Below are 21971 nucleotides of genomic sequence, written 5' to 3'. Positions count from 1 at the left end.
GGTCAAATCGGTCAATGGTTTAGCAATACTAGAAAAATTGCAGATGAAGCGACGATAAAAATTAGCAAAGCCCAGGAACTTTTGCAGACTTTTCAGAGATGTCGGCTGAGTCCAATCATGGATGGCTTGGTCCTTAACAGGATCCATCTCGATAATAGAAGGGGAAAAGATGAACCCCAAAAATGAAACCTTCTGCACACCAAAGAGACACTTTGATCCCTTCACAAACAAAGAATTAGCACGCAGGACCTGAAAAACCGTTCTGACCTGCTTCACATGAGACTCCCAATCATCCGAGAAGATCAAAATGTCATCCAAGTACACAATCAGGAATTTATCCAGGTACTCTCGGAAGATGTCATGCATAAAGGACTGAAACACTGATGGAGCATTGGCAAGTCCGAATGGCATTACTAGATACTCAAAATGACCCTCGGGCATATTAAATGCAGTTTTCCATTCATCGCCTCGCTTAATTCGCACAAGATTATACGCACCACGAAGATCTATCTTGGTGAACCAACTAGCCCCCTTAATCCGAGCAAACAAATCAGATAACAATGGCAAGGGGTACTGAAATTTAACCGTGATCTTATTTAGAAGGCGGTAATCTATACAAGGTCTCAGCGAACCATCCTTCTTGGCTACAAAAAAGAACCCTGCTCCTAATGGCGACGATGACGGGCGAATATGCCCCTTCTCCAGGGACTCCTTCACATAACTGCGCATAGCGGCGTGCTCAGGCACAGATAAATTAAACAATCGGCCTTTTGGGAACTTACTACCAGGAATCAAATTGATAGCACAATCACAATCCCTATGCGGAGGTAGGGCATCGGACTTGGGCTCATCAAATACATCCCGGTAATCAGACAAGAACTCTGGAACCTCAGAAGGGGTGGATGACGAAATTGACAGAAATGGAACATCACCATGTACCCCCTGACAACCCCAGCTGGACACCGACATGGATTTCCAATCTAATACTGGATTATGGACTTGTAGCCATGGCAACCCCAACACGACCACATCATGCAGATTATGCAACACCAGAAAGCGAATAACCTCCTGATGTGCAGGAGCCATGCACATGGTCAGCTGGGTCCAGTACTGAGGCTTATTCTTGGCCAAAGGCGTAGCATCAATTCCTCTCAATGGAATAGGACACTGCAAGGGCTCCAAGAAAAACCCACAATGCTTAGCATACTCCAAGTCCATCAAATTCAGGGCAGCGCCTGAATCCACAAATGCCATGACAGAATACGATGACAAAGAGCAGATCAAGGTAACGGACAGAAGAAATTTTGACTGTACTGTACCAATGGTGGCAGACCTAGCGAACCGCTTAGTGCGCTTAGGACAATCAGAGATAGCATGAGTGGAATCACCACAGTAGAAACACAGCCCATTCAGACGTCTGTGTTCTTGCCGTTCAACTCTGGTCAAAGTCCTATCGCACTGCATAGACTCAGGTTTAAGCTCAGGTAATACCGCCAAATGGTGCACAGATTTACGCTCACGCAAGCGTCGACCAATCTGAATGGCCAAAGACATAGACTCATTCAAACCAGCAGGCATAGGAAATCCCACCATGACATCCTTAAGGGCTTCAGAGAGACCCTTTCTGAACATAGCTGCCAGCGCAGATTCATTCCATTGAGTGAGCACGGACCACTTTCTAAATTTCTGACAATATAACTCTATCTCATCCTGACCCTGACAAAGAGCCAGCAAATTTTTTTCTGCCTGATCCACAGAATTAGGCTCATCGTACAGCAATCCAAGCGCCAGGAAAAACGCATCGATATTACTTAATGCAGGATCTCCTGGCGCAAGAGAAAATGCCCAGTCCTGAGGGTCGCCACGCAAAAAAGAAATAATGATCAAAACCTGTTGAACTGGATCACCAGAGGAGCGAGGTTTCAAGGCCAGAAATAGTTTACAATTATTTTTGAAACTCAGAAACTTAGTTCTATCACCAAAAAACAAATCAGGAATAGGAATTCTTGGTTCTAACATAGATTTCTGATCAATAGTGTCTTGAATCTTTTGTACTCTTGCCGAGAGCTGATCCACACATGAAGACAGACTTCTAATGTCCATTGCTACACCTGTGTCCTGAACCACCCAAATGTCTAGGGGAAAAAAAAGGCAAAACACAGTGCAGAGAAAAAAAAATGGTCTCAGAACTTCTTTTTTCCCTCTATTGAGAATCATTAGTACTTTGGCTTCCTGTACTGTTATGATTAGGCAACTCAGTACCACAGTGAACATAGAGGTCAGAGCACATACAGTGATCTGACAATAATCCAAAAACATAGAACGAGCTCTGAGACGTGGGAACTCTGTTGACCGCAATCCCTAATCCTATCCAACAACACTAGAGGCAGCCGTGGATTGCGCCTAACGCTACCTATGCAACTCGGCACAGCCTGAGAAACTAGCTAGCCTGAAGATAGAAAATAAGCCTACCTTGCCTCAGAGAAATACCCCAAAGGAAAAGGCAGCCCCCCACATATAATGACTGTGAGTAAGATGAAAAGACAAACGTAGAGATGAAATAGATTTAGCAAAGTGAGGCCCGACTTTCTGAACAGAGCGAGGATAGGAAAGGTAACTTTGCGGTCAACACAAAACCCTAAAAACCACGCAAAGGGGGCAAAAAGACCCTCCGTACCAAACTAACGGCACGGAGGTACACCCTCTGCGTCCCAGAGCTTCCAGCAAACAAATAGATAAGCTGGACAGAAGAAAAGCAAACAAAATAGCAAAGGAAAACTTAGCTATGCAGAGCAGCAGGCCACAGGAACGATCCAGGAGGAAAACAAGTCCAATACTGGAACATTGACAGGAAGCCAAGATCAAAGCACTAGGTGGAGTTAAGTAGAGCAGCACCTAACGACCTCACCACATCACCTGAGGGAGGAAACTCAGAAGCCGCAGTACCACTTCCCTCCACCAACGGAAGCTTACAGAGAGAATCAGACGAAGTACCACTTGTGACCACAGGAGGGAGCTCTGCCACAGAATTCACAACAGTCGCGGCTTGTGATTGGTCGCGTGACCGCTCATGTGACCAATCACAAGCCGCGACATCATCAAAGGTCCTTCACGCGCTCATTCTTAGGAACGGAAGCATGGCGGTTGCAGCGGTTACAACCAGGGCGCACATCAATCTTCATCCCGATACCGATTCCCGATATCGCAAAAATATCGGAACTCGGTATCGGAATTCCGATACTGCAAATATCGGCCGATACCCAATACTTGCGGTATCGGAATGCTCAACACTAATGATAGGCAATTAACAAAAAAACACCTATAAAGGAGTGGTTCTGCATTGGGTGACCATAGACCATTTCTCTGTTCTCATCTTTTTTGGTTGCTGTTTTGGTCAATTTTGCATTTTGTTATTGCTCTAACTCCTATAGGTACTCTACAGTAGAATGAGTTGGTGTCTACAACCCTCTGAAGTTGCTCAGGTAGTGCAGCTCATCCAGGATGGCACATTAATGCAAGCTGTAGCTAAAAGGATTGCTGTGTCTGTCAGCACAGTGTCCAGAGCATGGGGCAGATACCAGGAGACAGGCCAGTGCAACAGCTGATGTGAAGGGGCTATAAGAGGTCAACAACCCAGCAGCAGGACCACTACCTCCTCTTTTGTGCAAGGAGGAATAGGAGGAGCACTGCCAGAGCCCCGCAAAATGACGTCCAACAAGCAACTAACATCCATGTGTCTGCTCATACTGTCAGAAACACACTCCATGAGGGTAATATAAGGGCCCGAAGTCCACATGTGGGTTTTGTGCTTACAGCCCAAAACAGTGCAGGGCGATTGGTATTTGCCAGAGAACACCAAGATTGGAAAATTTGAAATTAACGACCTGTGATCTTCATGAATGAGTGAAGATTCACAATGAGCACATGTGACAGACATGACAGAGTCTAGAGATGCCATGCCTGCCTGCAACATTCTCCAGCATGACGGTTTAACAGTGGGGCATTACTGGTGTGGGGAGGCTTTTCCTTGGAGGGCCACACAGCACTCCAGGTGCTATCCAGAGGTACCCTATCTGCTATTAGGTACCAGGATGATAGCTTCAGACCCCTTGTGAGACCATATGCAGGTGCAGTGGCCCCTGGGTTCCTTCTGATGCATGCAATGCTAGGCCTCTTGTGGCTGAATTGTGTCAGCAGTTTCTGCTTAATGAAGGCATTGATGCTACAGACTGACTGACCTGCCTGTTCCCAGACCTGAATCCAATCGAGCACATCTGGGACAACATTCCTCACTCCATCCATCAATGTCATGTTGTACCACTGATTGTCCAGGAGTTGACTGATGCTTTAATCCAGGTCTGTGAGAAGATCCCTCAGGAGAACATCCGTCTCCTCATCAGGAGCATGCCCATGTGTTGTAGGGAGGTTATACAAGCATGTGGAGGCCACACACATTACTGAGCATCATTTCCTTTTCTTGAAGCATTTCCATTGAACTTTAATCAGCCTGTAATTTGATTTTCCACTTTGATTTTGAGTATCAGTGCAAATCCAGATAAAGGGAAATTCATTTTTATTTACATTGATCATTTTTGTTTTACTGTTCTTAACGCATTCCGGTATTTAATGAATAAAGATTTTCAAATGGAAAATGTATTCAGCGATATCTAGGATGTGGTATTTTAGTGTTCCCTTTATTTTTGGGAGCAGAATATATTTTTTCTATATATTTTTGCTCCTGGATTTTTTACTTCTTACGTTTTGGTTTATTTACTGTACATTGTTAGTACAGACATCAAGCTACATTAATAAGACAAATTATTGGCACCTTAGCATATCGCTGTAACAATTCCAACATTACAGCTCCCATTTTATGCTGTTTGCATTTTCATTCACTTTAAATCAGGTACAGTCCACTCAAGTAGCATACTCTCATTTGGTTACATAATCAAAATACATATTATCATATGGAAAGCTGCTACAACTGCACAGACATTTCTATAAAACTAACTCCATTGATTTGTTCCAAAAATAATTGGGTGGACCTTTACCAATTAAACTTCTTTACGGTTTGAAAAACATAAACCTACATGACACAAGAATCATTAATAAGTTAATCAAATTAATTTAGAATTTCACACAATAAATTAATTCAGGCAAATCAACTCTTATTCCATTTTGCCACATTCTAAAGGGACATAACTTTTTTTAATCACTGTTTGCGAGTGACATAGCTCTATTGCAGAGCATCTATTCTGTTACTGTGCACAAGTGACACAGCTCTATTGCAGAGCATCTACTCTGTTACTGTGGGCGAGTGACACAGCTCTATTGCAGAGCATCTATTTCATTTCTGTGTGCTAGTGACACAGCTTCTTGTGCTGTTCACTGAGTGGCGTTTAACTCAGTGTGAGCAAGCAATCGCTCGCTGTGTGTTCTGCCATTGTTCACACTAGTTGCAGTTTTACATCTCTGCACGGTGGACCCCGGGTTGGATTGCACTTCTCTATTAAATTTATTTAGTGCAACCTGCCAACCCTAACACCGAGATGGTTTCATTTCTTTACTTGATTTTCTGTCTCGAATTTAAAAGCAAACGAAAGATTCTGGGTGGGAAAGGTTGCTCTAATACTTCAATCAGGAGCTTAATAACAGGCTGTCGCATTAGCCCAGCGATGTGTGTTATTATTATTATTATTATTATACATTTTTATAGCGCCATTTATTCCATGGCACCATACATGGGAAAAGGGGGCAAATATAGACAAATACAACTAAACATGAGCAAAAAAACAAGGCACACAGGTACATAAGGAGGGAGGACCCTGCCCGCGAGGGTCACAGTCTGCAGGGGATGGGTGAGGATACAATAGGAGAGGGTAGAGCTGGTTTTGCGGCTGTTCAGTAGGTTGTGAAGGTTATTTATCTGTGAAACCGTAAATTGCATATTGCAGCCAGTCTTCACCCCCTGGAGTAGAGGCTCAGTGCCTTGAGGGCTGCTGTGGTGAAGTAATCTATGGCAAACTGAGGAAAGCGTTTAATACCAAGTTGGTGACACTGTTTGAATTACCCAAGATTGTTTTTTTATTCATTTGTGGTGAAGGAAGGGCAACTATTTATTCATTCTTGATGAAGACAGGCAGTTTTGATTTTGGAGCTGGAAATTTTATGAAGAACAATAAACATTATTTTGTTTTGATCAAGGTTTTCTGTATCCAAGTGGGTACCAGAGAGCTGATCCTGCAAAACTCCTCTCTGCTCTAATCTGGTTTGTAAGCAGCCTCATGATATTGGATGACCTAGCCAGAGCAAAGGATCTGTATATGTTGGGATGCAGACAGCAAATACATCTAAAGGCTGGACTAGAGTGAAGGCTATGCTAATGTGGCTTTGTGGTTATTCAAAGATTTCCTCCTTACATACACAAAGACAGGATGTAGAGACAGTTCCCGTTTGCAACCCCCATTATTAGCACTGATAGTTGCCATAAACAACAGCTTCTTTTCCAAAGGATTTAGGGCCACCATATAGTCCATGACATATAACTTATTTCAGAAGCAAATTTTCCAACCTTCGGGATGCTGCAGGAGAAATATAGAGCTTTCTTCAGGTTAATCTAATAACATCAGATCTATGGGGCTTTGGGGTGCCAAACCTACATTTCAGTTAGTGAAAGGATTTTTTTTATACAAAAATGCATTAACAATACAGATGATAATCAAAATATACTGTAGTTGCTACATTTTTAAAGACTTGTCAGAATAAATTATACTTACCTGGGTGTAACCATAAACATTTAAATGTTCTATTATCTGTATTGACGTCTTCGATGACTGATCGCCAACTACACCCACCAGTTTGCCATTACTGAGACAAGAATAGTTGGGGACTATGTCTCCTGGACCGGATAAGATCTGGAGTAAGTTCTCTATGGCTTTATTTTCATTGTTGCAGGAATCAGTCACATGGTATCCAAGGGTCACATTAGGTAAAATATATGGATTCTTGTTAATCTCATCTATGGCGAACATAAATGCCAGAACATACTTATAGAAGGACGGTACAGGACTGTAAGTGGATAATAAAGATAAAGTATTTTTCAAATTAGATTTAGTTAAAAAGCAACCAAACTATGTACTTCTTGTAGTGATGAGCGAGCATACTCGCCATTGCTCGGTGCTCGCGATGCTCGGAGCTCGCCGAGTATTTCCGGGTTTGCTCAGCGGGAGCTCAGGTCACCGCCCTGCAAGATTTGCACTCTTTAGAGAGCCAATGAACGTGCAGGGATTTCCTGCCACACACTGTAATACCGCAGCAATGTTGGTTGTGGCATAACAGTGATTGGCTGGCCGCACAGCGTCTTCAGGTCTATATCAGATCTGGTGCTGCCGCGCTCATCACAATTGGCTCCGGATTCAAACAGTGTACGGAGAGTTGCTGCTGAGCTAGGAAGAGATTTCTTTGCTTCATACTTAGTGTGGATAAACCATAAATAACACACATTCATCTCAACTAACAATACTTCTGAGGAATAATAAAGCTGCAGAAATATCAGTGATAGACAGGCAAGAAGTGTATGTGGCACAATTCAGTGCATATAGGAAGAGGGTTCATTCCAGTTCTGTCTGCTGCTGCCTATCTACTATATAAAGCTGAATGTGTGTGTATGTATGTGTGTATGTCCGGGATTGGCATCTGCACCGTCGCAGCTACAGCTACAACATTTTGCACAGTCACACGTCTGGACCCCGAGAGCATCATAGGCTATATTGTGAGGCGAAATTTTAACCCCGCGCGTTCCAATTCACCAAACAATTTTGTCCCTATCTACATAATGGGGAAAAAGTGAAATGAAAAGTGTTGGAGGCGTCGCAGCTACAGCCACAAAATTTTGCACAGTCACACGTCTGGACCCTGAGAGCATCATAGGCTACGTTGTGAGGTGAAATTTTAACCCCGCGCTTTCCAATTCACCAAACTATTTTTCCCCTATCTACATAATGGGGAAAAGTGAAAGGAAAAGTGTTGGAGGCAAATTGACAGCTGCCAGATGTGAACAAGGGGAACTTAAAGAATGAGAGCGATGGCGCCAAAGAGTCTATACCGTACAGTTGCTAAGGTGGGGCCCCGACATGAGATACTCCCCACACACGGGGATATGAACACACACACAAAATGCGCCACACACTACCACGTGCTTGAACACATATTACCCTCAGCACACATTTCACCACAAATACACCAACCTCGCCACATAAAAGTCGAAACACAAAAGTCGCCGCTCAAAACTCGCCACGCGCAAAACTCGCCATGCGCAAAACTTGCAGCACACAACTTGCTACACTAACCTGTCACATGCAACTCGACACACAAAAAGTTGCTACACGCATGTTGCCACACAAAACTCATCTCACAAAAGTCGCTACATGCATGTCGCCACACACAACTCAACGCACACAACTTGACAAACGAAACTCGCCCTAAAACACACACAAGTCTGGTATTAGCCTTCAAAAATAAAAATCTGATTAATAAGCAGACAAACTACAAGAGCAACAAATGTACCATATAGGAAATACGGCAGCTGTCAGTCACATGACCTGTCTATTATGTGTATGTGTGAGCTAATATATACTGCCAGGGGGAGGGCTTCCTGTTGGCTGGGGATTTATTAGGCTGCCAATTTATCTTACAAATACTGAGGTAAAAATACTGAGCAAATAATGTGTTAACGAGGTCTAATACAGGAGATCACACAGGTATATACTTTATACAGGGGAGATGACACACAGATATATACTATATACAGGAGAGATGACACACAGGTATATACTATATAAAGGAGGAGATGACATACAGGTACATACTGTATACAGGAGGAGATGACATACAGGTATATACTATATACAGGAGGAGATGACACACAGGTATATACTATATACAGGAGCAGATTACCTACAGGTATATACTATATACAGGAGGAGATGACATACAGGTATATGCTATATATAGAAGATGACATACAGGTATATACTATATACAGGAGGAGATGACACACAGATATATACTATATACAGGGGAGATGACACACAGGTATATACTATATACAGGAGGAGATGACATACAGGTATATACTATATATAGAAGGAGATGACATACAGGTATATACTATATATAGGAGGAGATGACATACAGGTATATACTATATATAGGAGGAGATGACATACAGGTATATACTATATATAGGAGGAGATGACATACAGGTATATACTATATACAGGGGAGATGACACACAGCAGGTATATACTATATACAGGGGAGATGACATACAGGTATATACTATATACAGGAGATGACATACAGGTGTATACTATATATAAGGGAGATGACAAACATGTATATACTGAGGTGAAAATGAGAGGTGTGAGGTGAAAATGAAAAGGTGTGAGAGCAAAATGAGAGGAGAGAGGGAAAATAGTGTAGTGATCGGAAAATGACAGATGTGAGGTCGAAATGACAAGTGTTAGGCGGGAATGAGAGGAGTGAGGGAGAAAATGAGAGGTGTGAGGGAGAAAATGAGAGATGTGAGGGGGAAAATTAAAGATGTGATTGGGAAAATGAGAGGCGTGATGGGAAAATAAGAGAAGTGACGTGCTATAACTAACCACAGGCAATGTCGGGCTCTTCAGCTAGTCTAATATATAAAGCTGAATGTGTGTATGTGTGTATGTGTGCGTATGTCCGGGATTGGCATCTGCACCGTCGCAGCTACAGCCGCAAAATTTTGCACAGTCACACGTCTGGACCCCGAGAGTGTCATAGGCTATATTGTGAGGTGAAATTTTAACCCCGCGCGTTCCAATTCACCAAACAATTTTGCCCCTATCTACATAATGGGGAAAAAGTGAAAGGAAAAGTGTTGGAGGCGTTGAAGCTACAGCCACAAAATTTTGCACAGTCACACGTCTGGACCCCGAGAGCGTCATAGGCTATGTTGTGAGGCGAAATTTTAACCCTGCGCGTTCCAATTCACCAAACAATTTTGCCCCTATCTACATAATGGGGAAAAAAGTGAAAGGAAAAGTGTTGGAGGCGTCGAAGCTACAGCCACAAAATTTTGCACAGTCACACGCCTGGACGCCGAGAGCGTCATAGGCTATGTTGTGAGGCGAAATTTTAACCCCGCACGTTCCAATTCACCAAACAATTTTGCCCCTATCTACATAATGGGAAAAAATAAAAGGAAAAGTGTAGGAGGCAATTGACAGCTGCCAGATGTGAACAAGGGGGACGTAAAGAGTGAGAGGGATGGCGCCAAAGAGTATATACCGTACAGTTGCTAAGGTGGGGCCCCGACATGGGATACTCACCATACACGGGGATATGAACACACACACAAAATGCGCCACACACTACCACGTGCTTGAACACATATCACCCTCAGCACACATTTCACCACAAATACACCAACCTCACCACATAAAAGTCGAAACACAAAAGTCGCCGCTCAAAACTCCCCACGCGCAGAACTCGCCACATGCAAAAACTAGGCTCTTGCAAAACTCGCCACAAGTGCAAAACTCACCTTCATGGAAAACTCGCCACACGCAAAACTTGCATACGCGGAAAAATTGCCACATGCACAAATGTTGCAACACATGCAAAATTTGCCTCACACAAACCTTGCACATACTCAAAAGGCACCACACAAAACTCGCCACGCGCAAAACTCGCCATGCGCAAAACTTGCTGCATACAAGTTGCTACACTAACCTGTCACATGCAACTCGACACACAAAAAGTTGCTACACGCATGTTGCCACACAAAACTCATCTCACAAAAGTCGCTACATGCATGTCGCCACACGCAACTCAACACACACAACTTAACAAACGAAACTCGCCCTAAAACACACACAAGTCTGGTCTTATCCTTCAAAAATAAAAATCTGATTAATAAGCAGACAAACTACAACAAATGTACCATATAGGAAATATGGCAGCTGTCAGTCACATGACCTGTCTATTATGTGTATGTGTGAGCTAATATATACTGCCAGGGGGAGGGCTTCCTGTTGGCTGGGGATTTATCAGGCTGCCAATTTAGCTTACAAATACTGAGGTAAAAATACTGAGCAAATAACGTGTGAACGAGGTCTAATACAGGAGGAGATGACACACATGTATATACTATATACAGAGGAGATGACACACAGATATATACTATATACAGGAGAGATGACACACAGGTATATACTATATAGAGGAGGAGATGACATACAGGTACATATATATACAGGAGGAGATGACATACTGGTATATACTATATACAGGAGGAGATGACACACAGGTATATACTATATACAGGAGCAGATGACCTACAGGCATATACTATATACAGGAGGAGATGACATACAGGTATATGCTATATATAGAAGATGACATGCAGGTATATACTATATACAGGAGGAGATGACACACAGATATATACTATATACAGGGGAGATGACACATAGGTATATACTATATACAGGAGGAGACGACATACAGGTATATACTATATATAGAAGGAGATGACATTCAGGTATATACTATATATAGGGGAGATGACACACAGCAGGTATATAATATATACAGGGGAGATGACGTACAGGTATATACTATATACAGGAGATGACATACAGATGTATAGTATATATAAGGGAGATGACAAACATGTATATACTGAGGTGATAAGGTGAAAATGAGAGGTGTGAGGTGAAAATGAAAAGGTGTGAGTGCAAAATGAGAGGAGTGAGGAAAAATAGTGGAGTGATCAGAAAATGACTGATGTGAGGTTGAAATGACAAGTGTTAGGGGGGAATGAGAGGAGTGAGGGAGAAAATGAGAGATGTGAGGGAGAAAATGGGAGATGTGAGGGGGAAAATGAAAGATGTGATTGGGAAAATGAGAGGCGTGATGAGAAAATAAGAGAAGTGAGGTGCTATAACTAACCACAGATATTTACTATGCCCAGGCAACGCCGGGCTCTTCAGCTAGTTACATATATTTGTAGACTTAGCGCCAGGTACCAGGGGCCAGGAATCATTTTTGGGGGGATATTAATCCTGATTATCTGCTTTAAAACTATTCCAGAGAACACTATTTTTCTGCTCCATTTGCTTGTTGGCACTGCAGAATACAGCCAGATCATTTCCATATTACAGCGTTAAAAATCCAGCTATTTTAAAATGGGGTTTGTCTGTCACACGGATCAAATAACAGTGTGCTCAAAATTGTGACATTTCAGGCCTACATTTACATTTTTTTGCAGTGTCTTGCCCAAGTTATTGACACCAGTTTACTGAATAAAATAACACAAAAAAAATAGTTACCTACAGGCCAGATATTTAAAATGGGGGTTTGTCCGTCACACGGAACACATATCAGTGCACTCAAAATAGTGCCATTTCAGGTCTACATTTAATTTTTTTTCAGTGCATTACCCAAGTTTTTGACATTAGTTTGCTGAAAAAAAATGTTACCCACAGGCAAGATATTTTAAAATGTGGTTTGTCCGTCACACAAATCACATATCAGTGCGCTCAAAATAGTGCCATTTCATGCCTACATTTAATTTTTTTGCAGTGTTTTACCCAAGTTATTGACACCAGTTTGCAGAAGAAAAAAGTTACCAACAGGCCAGATATTACAAACTGTGGTTTTCCATCACACAGTTCCATATAAGTATGTTACAAATTCAGTCATTTGTACTGAACGTGGAAAATATTATCCTCTATTTAAAATAGAACCAAAAACACATGGGCTATTTGCACAGTGAACAAGTCTGTAGAAACCTGTTCACACCACCAAAGAACTTGAAGACACAAAAGCGCACAGAGAGGTAAAAAATACTCTGTTGTTAAAAAGTCACAGCAAATAAGCAAGTGCTAGTCAAAAAATGAAAAAATACAGGGTATTTAGTTAATACGTTTTTTGCAAAGAAAGTATGTTAAGCTGCTTCACCAATCGCCAAGGTATACCCATAATAGAGCAGTCCTACCTAATGTATATAATCCCTATCTGATGTATTTCTACAGACTTGTTCACTGTGCAAGTAGCCCATGTGTTTTTGGTTTTATAATTTTTCTCTTGTTTCTACAAGACTGGGGAGTCCACCACTCCTCTGTGGGTCATTTGCATTGTAGCTGTTCCATCCTGTATGTTCTACATGGATATTTTCTCTCTGAACCCTGCTCATACAGGTAATATACAGATGATCAGGTTTTTAAAAACATCAGATAGGGATTATATACATTAGATAGGACTGCTCTATTATGGGTATACCTTGGCGATTGGTGGAGCAGCTTAACATATTTTTTTTGCAAAAAAATGTATTAACTAAATACCCTGTATTTTTTCATTTTTTGACTAGCACTTGCTTATTTGCTGTGACTTTTTTTTTACAACAGAGTATTTTTGACCTCGCTGTGCTCTTTTTGTGTCTTCAAGTTCTTTGGTGGTGTGAACAGGTTTCTACAGACTTGTTCACTGTGCAAGTAGCCCATGTGTTTTTGGTTTTATAATTGTTCTCTTGTTTCTACAAGACTGGGGAGTCCACCACTCCTCTGTGGGTCATTTGCATTGTAGCTGTTCCATCCTGTATGTTCTACATGGATATTTTCTCTCTGAACCCTGCTCATACAGGTAATATACAGATGATCAGGTTTTTAAAAACATCAGATAGGGATTATATACATTAGACAGGACTGCTCTATTATGGATATACCTTGGCGATTGGTGGAGCAGCTTAACATACTTTTTTTGCAAAAAAACGTATTAACTAAATACCCTGTATTTTTTTATATTTTGACTAGCACTTTCTTATTTGCTGTGACTTTTTTACAACAGAGTATTTTTTGACCTCTCTGTGCGTTTTTCTGTCTTCTATTTAAAATAGGCAAGGTGCTTGGCAAGAGACAGAGAAGTGGACATGATGGTGATGGTGCATGCAGTGGCCGAGGCCAACGCTGTGTGCAAGCTGAAATTGTGCCACAACAAACACCCACATCTTCTTTCCGACCTTCTTGTCCCAATTGCTAAGGGACCGCAGCAGCACACCACTCTTGAACCCAGAGTAGTGTCAAAAGGTTGTTGGTTGGATAGTGGATAATGCTTCCAGTCATTTTGCCACCACCACTACCACCCTGTCTTCAACACGGTCAAGTCTCAGTAGCTGTGAGTCTGGACTGCATATTCCTCACCCTGATCCTCCATCCTCTCACCATGCCAAGTGCCTGGAGACAACTGGTCCCATACTGAGACACTCTGAAGAGCTGTTCACTTTTCCATTTATAGAATCAGGCCTCTAGCCTTGTCCACTTGAAGAGGGGCAAGAGGAGATATCATGTAGTGATGGCCAAATATTTGAGAAGCCACGGTCAAAGGCAACAGTGGGAAAGTGTCACAAGAGGTGGACAGTGATGAGACACAATTGCCAGAAAATCAGGTGGAGGACCAGGGAGCGGATGTGAAAAACGAGGTGGTGGATGATATAATAACTCACCCCACCTGCAAGGAGGACATGCAGAGTGAGGACAACAGCACACAGTGGGAGGGAGGTGTAGTACCCCAACAGGCAGGAAGGAGCAGTGTGGTGGAGGCAGACAAAAAATGGGCAACTGTTCCCCGCAACATCAACATGATGGAAGTTGCCAGTCCAACTGTTAGGTCTTCCCAAGTCTGGTTGTTTTTTAAAGACGCTGCAAATTATTCCAAAAAGGCCATTTGCACCACCTGCCATGCCAGCATCTGCAGGGGTAGCAAAACTACTAGCCTGACCACCAGCAACATGATCAAGAACATGGCAGCACCCCAGGGTCAACGAACAGTGTCCGCGGGTGACACCACTGCTTCTTAAGCTATTGTGCATGCAAGCCAAGCCCCTGTCCATGGTGCATGCAAAGATGCCTCCTGCCCTGCACCTGTCATTGAAGACACTCATCTAGCACCATCAGCAAGCACGTCCACATTCTTGTTTCAGCACACATTTAGTATCTCAGAACCCCAGTTCTTTGGAACGCAAGCGCAAATATGCAGCCAGTGCCCCACAGGCCAAACTACTAAAATTCCAACATGTTGCCACTTCTTGTGCTCGAAATGTTGCCTTTCAGGCTCATGGAGATGGAAGCTTTCCGCAACCTGATGGCGGCGGCCGTCCCTCAGTATTCGGTCCCCAGCCGCCACTATTTCTCCCGATGTGCATTACACAAGCATGTGCCTTCAACACTGCAGTTACTGGGAAAGTCCACCTTACCACGGACCTATGTACAAGTGCTTGTTGGCAGAGACAGTACATCTTGCTGACAGCACACTGTTTTAATAAAATGGAAGCCGGACCTTGGGATGGAACATGTTACATAGTTACATAGTTATTAAGGTTGAAGGAAGACTATAAGTTCATCTAGTTCAACCCATAGCCTAACCTAACATGCCCTAACATATTGATCCAGAGGAAGGCAAAAAAAAACCATGTGGCAAAGATTAAGCACCACATTGGGAAAAAAAATTCCATCCCGACTCCACATACGGCAATCAGACTAGTTCCCTGGATCAACGCCCTATCAAGGAATCTAGTGTATATACCCTGTAACATTATACTTTTCCAGAAAGGTATCCAGTCCCCTCTTAAATTTAAATAATGAATCACTCATTACAACATCATACGGCAGAGAGTTCCATAGTCTCACTGCTCTTACAGTAAAGAATCCGCGTCTGTTATTATGCTTAAACCTTTTTTCCTCCAAACGCACAGGATACCCCCTAGTCCCGGTTTCAGGTCTATGATTAAAAAATCATCAGAAAGGTCCTTGTACTGTCCCCTCATATATTTATACATTAACATAAGATCACCCCTTAGTCTTCGTTTTTCCAAACTAAATAGCCCCAAGTGTAATAATCTATCTTGGTATTGCAGACCCCCCAGTCCTCTAATAACCTTGGTCGCTCTTCTCTGCACCCGCTCTAGTTCAGCTATTATCTTTCTTATACACCGGAGACCAGAACTGTGCACAGTATTCTAAGTGTGGTCAAACTAGTGACTTGTATAGAGGTAAAATTATGTTCTCCTCATGAGCATCTATACCTCTTTTAATGCATCCCATTATTTTTTTTGCCTTTGTAGCAGCTGCCTGACACTGGCCACTGAATATGAGTTTGTCATCCACCCATACACCCAGGTCTTTTTCATTGGTGGTTTTGCCCAGAGTTTTAGAATTAAGCACATAATTATACATCTTATTTCTTCTACCCAAGTGCATGACCTTACATTTATCCCCATTAAAGCTCATTTGCCATTTATCAGCCCAAGCTTCTAGTTTACATAAATCATCCTGTAATATAAAATTGTCCTCCTCTGTATTGATTACCCTGCAGAGTTTAGTGTCATCTGCAAATATTGAAATTCTACTCTGAATGCCCCCTACAAGGTCATTAATAAATATGTTAAAAAGAAGAGGGCCCAATACTGACCCCTGTGGTACCCCACTGCTAACAGCTACCCAGTCCGAGTGTGCTCCATTAATAAACACCCTTTGTTTCCTATCCCTGAGCCAGCTCTCAACCCACTTGCACATATTTTCCCCTATCCCCATTATTCTCATTTTATGTATCAACCTTTTGTGTGGCACCATATCAAAAGCTTTTAAAAAGTCCATATACACTACATCCACTGGGTTCCCTTGGTTAAATCCGGAACTTACCTCTTCATAGAAACTGATCAAATTAGTCTGACATGAACGGTCCCTAGTAAACCCGTGCTGATACTGGGTCATGAGGTTATTCCTCCTCAAATACTCCAGTATAGCATCCCTTAGAATGCCCTCCAGGATTTTACCCACAGTAGAGGTTAAGCTTACTGGCCTATACTTACCGAGTTCAGTTTTTGTCCCCTTTTTGAATATTGGCACCACATTTGCTATACGCCAGTCCTGTGGTACAGACCCTGTTATTATGGAGTGTTTAAAGATTAAAAATAATGGTCTATCAATGACTGTACTTAATTCCTGCAGTACTCGAGGGTGTAGCCCATCCGGGCTCGGAGATTTGTCAATTTTAGTGATTTTTAGACACCGTCGCACTTCCTGCTGGGTTAAGCAGGTGACATTTAATGGGGAATTTTTATCACTAGTCATTTTGTCTGCCATGGGATTTTCTTGTGTAAATACTGATGAAAAAAAGTCATTTAGCATATTGGCTTTTTCCTCATCCTCATCCACCATTTCACCCAGACTATTTTTAAGGGGGCCAACACTATCATTTTTTAGTTTCTTACTATTTATGTAGTTAAAGAATATTTTAGGATTATTTTTACTCTCTCTGACAATGAGTCTCTCTGTCTCAATCTTTGCTGCCTTGATTTGCTTTTTACAGAATTTATTTAATTTTCTGTGTTTATTTAATGCCTCATCACTACCTACTTCCTTTAATTCTCTAAATGCTTTCTTTTTGTCACTTATTGCGCCCCTTACAGCTCTATTTTGCCATATTGGTTTCCTCCTATTTCTAGTATGTTTATGCCCATACGGTATATACTGTGCACAGGTCCTATCCAGGATGCTAATAAACGTCTACCATTTTCTTTGTTTATTTTTGTGTCTCAGGATATCGTCCCAGTTAATTGCACCAAGATCATCTCTCATCCGTTGGAAATTTGCCCTCCTGAAGTTTAGTGTCCTTGTAACCCCTCTATTACACATCTTTTTAAAGGATACATGAAAAATTATTATTTTGTGATCGCTATTACCCAAGTGACCCCCTGCGGTCTGGCCTGTTGGTTAATATTAGGTCTAGCAGTGCCCCTCTTCTTGTTGGGTCCTGAACCAGTTGTGAAAGGTAATTGTCTCTCATAGTAACATAGTTAGTAAGGCCGAAAAAAGACATTTGTCCATCCAGTTCAGCCTATATTCCATCATAATAAGTACCCAGATCTACGTCCTTCTACAGAACCTAATAATTGTATGATACAATATTGATAGTAACATAGTTGTCAAAAACCGATTATCTTTGCTGGAACTGCAGGTTTCTGTTCCCCAATCTATTTCAGGGTAGTTGAAGTTCCCCATAATAATGACTTCTACTTGAGTCGCAGCTTCATCTATTTGCTTTACGAAGATATTCTCCATTGCTTCCATTATTTTAGGAGATTTATAACAAACCCCTATCAGTAATTTATTATTTTTTCCCCCTCCTCTTATCTCCACCCACAGGGATTCTACATTTTCATTAAATTCACCTATATTATCACGCAGGATGGGTTTTAAGGACGATTTTACCTATAGACACACCCCACACCCTCGCTTATCTGTACGGTCATTTCTGAACAGGCTATAGCCCTGCAAGTTAACAGCCCAATCATGGCTCTCATCCAGCCATGCTTCAGATATCCCCACCATTTCATAATTATGCTCCAACAACATTAGTTCTAATTCGTCCATTTTGTTGGCGAGGCTTCTGGCATTAGTATACATACATTTTATGTATCTCTCTGCACCTCTATTCTTTCTTAAATTATTAACTGTTCTAACCCCACCCCCCATGCCACCGCCACCCCCAACTTCCTTATTTGTGCCCAGGTCTCTATCTGCACTATCTTCCCCTCCAATAAAATGAATACCCTCCCCCCCAATTCCTAGTTTAAACACTCCTCCAACCTTCTAGCCATTTTCTCCCCCAACACAGCTGCACCCTCCCCATTGAGGTGCAGCTCGTCCCTAGCGTAGAGCCTGTAGCCAGGCTGAGGTTTGTGGAACTTATGTCAATGAGGGTTGCCCCAGCAGTCTACAGCTCCTGCACTTCCTCCTCCTCTTCAGTCTCAATCTTCGAAATTACTACATCAGTCAGAAGCTGGAAGCACTGCAGCACTGCCTCAGCCAGGCGACAACAGGTTGTGCTGAAGCTTATATGCTTAGGTGACAAACCACACAATTCTAAAGAGTTGTGGAGAGCTCTGAAAGAGCAGGCAGAGCTGTGGCTGAAACCGCTGAATCTACAGCCAAGCATGGTCGTGTGTAACTATGGCTGAAATCTGGTGGTGGATCTGAGGCGAGGTCACACACACCATGCCTGGCCCATGTGCTTAACCTCATTGTTCAGTGGTTTCTTAAAACCTACTCAGAGCTGCCGGATCTGATAATCAAATTATGCCGCCTGTGTGCCCATTTTAGAAAGTCAGCTACTGCTTCCACTGTCCTTGCTGTGCTTCAGCAGCATTTGCAGCGTCCAGCTCAATGACTGGAGTGTGATGTCCCCACCCAATGGAACTCTACACTGCAGATGTTGATAATGCTTTATGAGAAGAAGATGGTGAGTGTTATGGACCTTGTGGTTAGGAGCACCCGGAACGACCTGATGGTTAAACTACACAGGACAAGCTCTGGGAAGTGGGAGCGAGCTCTGCTGACCGCAACCCCTAATCCTATCACACACACTAGAAATAGCCGTGGAGCGTACCTAACTCTGCCTAGACGCCTCTTCACAGCCTAAGAGCTAACTAGCCCTAGAGATAGAAAATAAAGCCTACCTTGCCTCAGAGAAATTCCCCAAAGGAAAAGGCAGCCCCCCACATATATTGACTGTCAGTTAAGATGAAAGTCACAAACACAGAAATGAAACAGGTTTCAGCAAAGGAGGCCAGACTTACTAAACAGACAGAGGATAGGAAAGGTATCTTTGCGGTCAGCACAAAAAACTACAAAAAGACCACGCAGAGTGTGCAAAAAGACCTCCGCACCGACTCACGGTGCGGAGGTGCCACTCTGCATCCCAGAGCTTCCAGCTAGCAAGGCAAAATCATGATAGCAAGCTGGACAAGAAAACAATGAACAAATAATTTACTAGCAGGGACTTAGCTTCTGCTGGAGTAGACAGGTCACCAGAAAGATCCAAGAGCGAACTGAACCAGTACAAGAACATTGACAGCAGGCATGGAGCAACAATCTGAGTGGAATTTAATAGAGCAGCCAGCCAAAGAATAAACTAAGTCACCTGTGGAAGGAACCTCAGAAGCAGCAGCTTCACTCACAGCCACCAGAGGGAGTCCATGGGCAGAACTCGCCGAAGTACCATTCATGACCACAGGAGGGAGTTCGATAACAGAATTCACAACAGTACCCCCCCTTGAGGAGGGGTCACCGAACCCTCACCAGAGCCCCCAGGCCGATTATGATGAGCCAAATGAAAGGCACGAACTAGATCGGCAGCATGAACATCAGAGGCAAAAACCCAGGAATTATCTTCCTGACCATAACCCTTCCACTTGACCAGGTACTGGAGTTTCCGTCTCGAAATACGAGAATCCAAAATCTTCACCACATACTCCAACTCCCCCTCGACCAACAGCGGGGCAGGAGGATCAACGGAGGGAGCCATAGGCGCCACGTATCTCCGCAATAACGACCTATGGAACACATTATGGATGGCAAAAGAAGCTGGAAGGGCCAAACGAAATGACACAGGATTTAGAACCTCAGAAATCTTATACGGACCAATGAAACGAGGCTTAAACTTAGGAGAGGAAACCTTCATAGGAACATAACAAGACGACAACCAAACCAAATCCCCAACACAAAGTCGGGGACCAACACAGCGCCGGCAGTTAGCGAAACGTTGAGCCTTCTCCTGGGACAATGTCAAATTGTCCACCACATGAGTCCAAATCTGCTGCAACCTGTCCACCACAGTATCCACACCAGGACAGTCCGAAGGCACAACCTGACCTGAAGAGAAATGAGGATGAAAACCAGAATTACAGAAAAAAGGCGAAACCAAAGTAGCCAAGCTGGCCCGATTATTAAGGGTGAACTCAGCCAAAGGAAGAAGGACACCCAATCATCCTGGTCAGCAGAAACAAAGCATCTCAGATATGTTTCCAAAGTCTGATTAGTTCGTTCGGTTTGGCCATTTGTCTGAGGATGGAAAGCCGAAGAAAAAGACAAATCAATGCCCATCTTAGCACAAAAGGACCGCCAAAACCTGGAGACAAACTGGGAACCTCCGTCCGAGACGATGTTCTCCGGAATGCCATGCAAACGAACCACATGCTGGAAAAACAATGGCACCAAATCAGAGGAGGAAGGCAATTTAGACAAGGGTACCAAATGGACCATCTTAGAGAAGCGATCACAGACCACCCAAATGACAGACATCCTTTGAGAGACAGGGAGACCTGAAATAAAATCCATGGAAATATGCGTCCAGCGCCTCTTCGGGACCGGCAAGGGCAAAAGCAACCCACTGGCACGAGAACAGCAGGGCTTAGCCCAAGCACAAGTCCCACAGGACTGCACAAAAGAACGCACATCCCGTGACAAAGAAGGCTACCAAAAGGATCTAGCCACCAAATCTCTGGTACCAAAGATTCCAGGATGACCAGCCAACACCGAACAATGAACCTCAGAGATAACTCTACTAGTCCATCTATCAGGGACAAACAGTTTCTCCGCTGGACAACGGTCAGGTCTATCAGCCTGAAACTTCTGCAGCACCCGCCGCAAATCAGGGGAGATGGCAGACAAAATTACCCCCTCTTTGAGAATACCCGCCGGCTCAGGAACACCCGGAGAGTCAGGCACAAAACTCCTTGACAGGGTATCAGCCTTCACATTCTTAGAGCCCGGAAGGTACGAAACCACAAAATCAAAATGGGAGAAAAACAGCGACCATCGAGCCTTTCTAGGATTCAACCATTTGGCAGACTCGAGATAAGTCAAATTCTTGTGATCCGTCAAAACCACCACGCGATGCTTGGCTCCTTCAAGCCAATGTCGCCACTCCTCGAATGCCCACTTCATAGCCAACAACTCTCAATTGCCAACATCATAATTGCGCTCAGCAGGTGAGAACTTTCTAGAAAAGAATACACATGGTTTCATCACCGAGCCATCAGAACTTCTTTGCGACAAAATAGCCCCTACTCCAATCTCAGAAGCATCAAC

At 43.1% G+C, this 21971-nt stretch overlaps 1 protein-coding gene across 1 annotated transcript in view; it reads right to left on the bottom strand.

The window, feature by feature from the left end:
- The window catches only part of LOC138657463 (vomeronasal type-2 receptor 26-like), an 80930-nt gene extending 73760 nt beyond the window's left edge, over positions 1-7170 (bottom strand). Inside the window, exons 1-2 of the mRNA XM_069745262.1 lie at positions 7139-7170; positions 6777-7068 (exon numbers count right to left, since the gene is read on the bottom strand). Coding sequence (XP_069601363.1) covers positions 6777-7068; positions 7139-7170 — 324 coding nt within the window. The remainder of the gene's footprint in view (positions 1-6776; positions 7069-7138) is intronic.
- Positions 7171-21971: the final 14801 nt, after the last annotated feature.

Source organism: Ranitomeya imitator, chromosome 1, assembly GCF_032444005.1.
Source record: "Ranitomeya imitator isolate aRanImi1 chromosome 1, aRanImi1.pri, whole genome shotgun sequence".
Taxonomy (NCBI): domain Eukaryota; kingdom Metazoa; phylum Chordata; class Amphibia; order Anura; family Dendrobatidae; genus Ranitomeya; species Ranitomeya imitator.
Note: the sequence above shows the minus strand (reverse complement) of the source record. Positions and strands in the feature narration are given on the sequence as shown.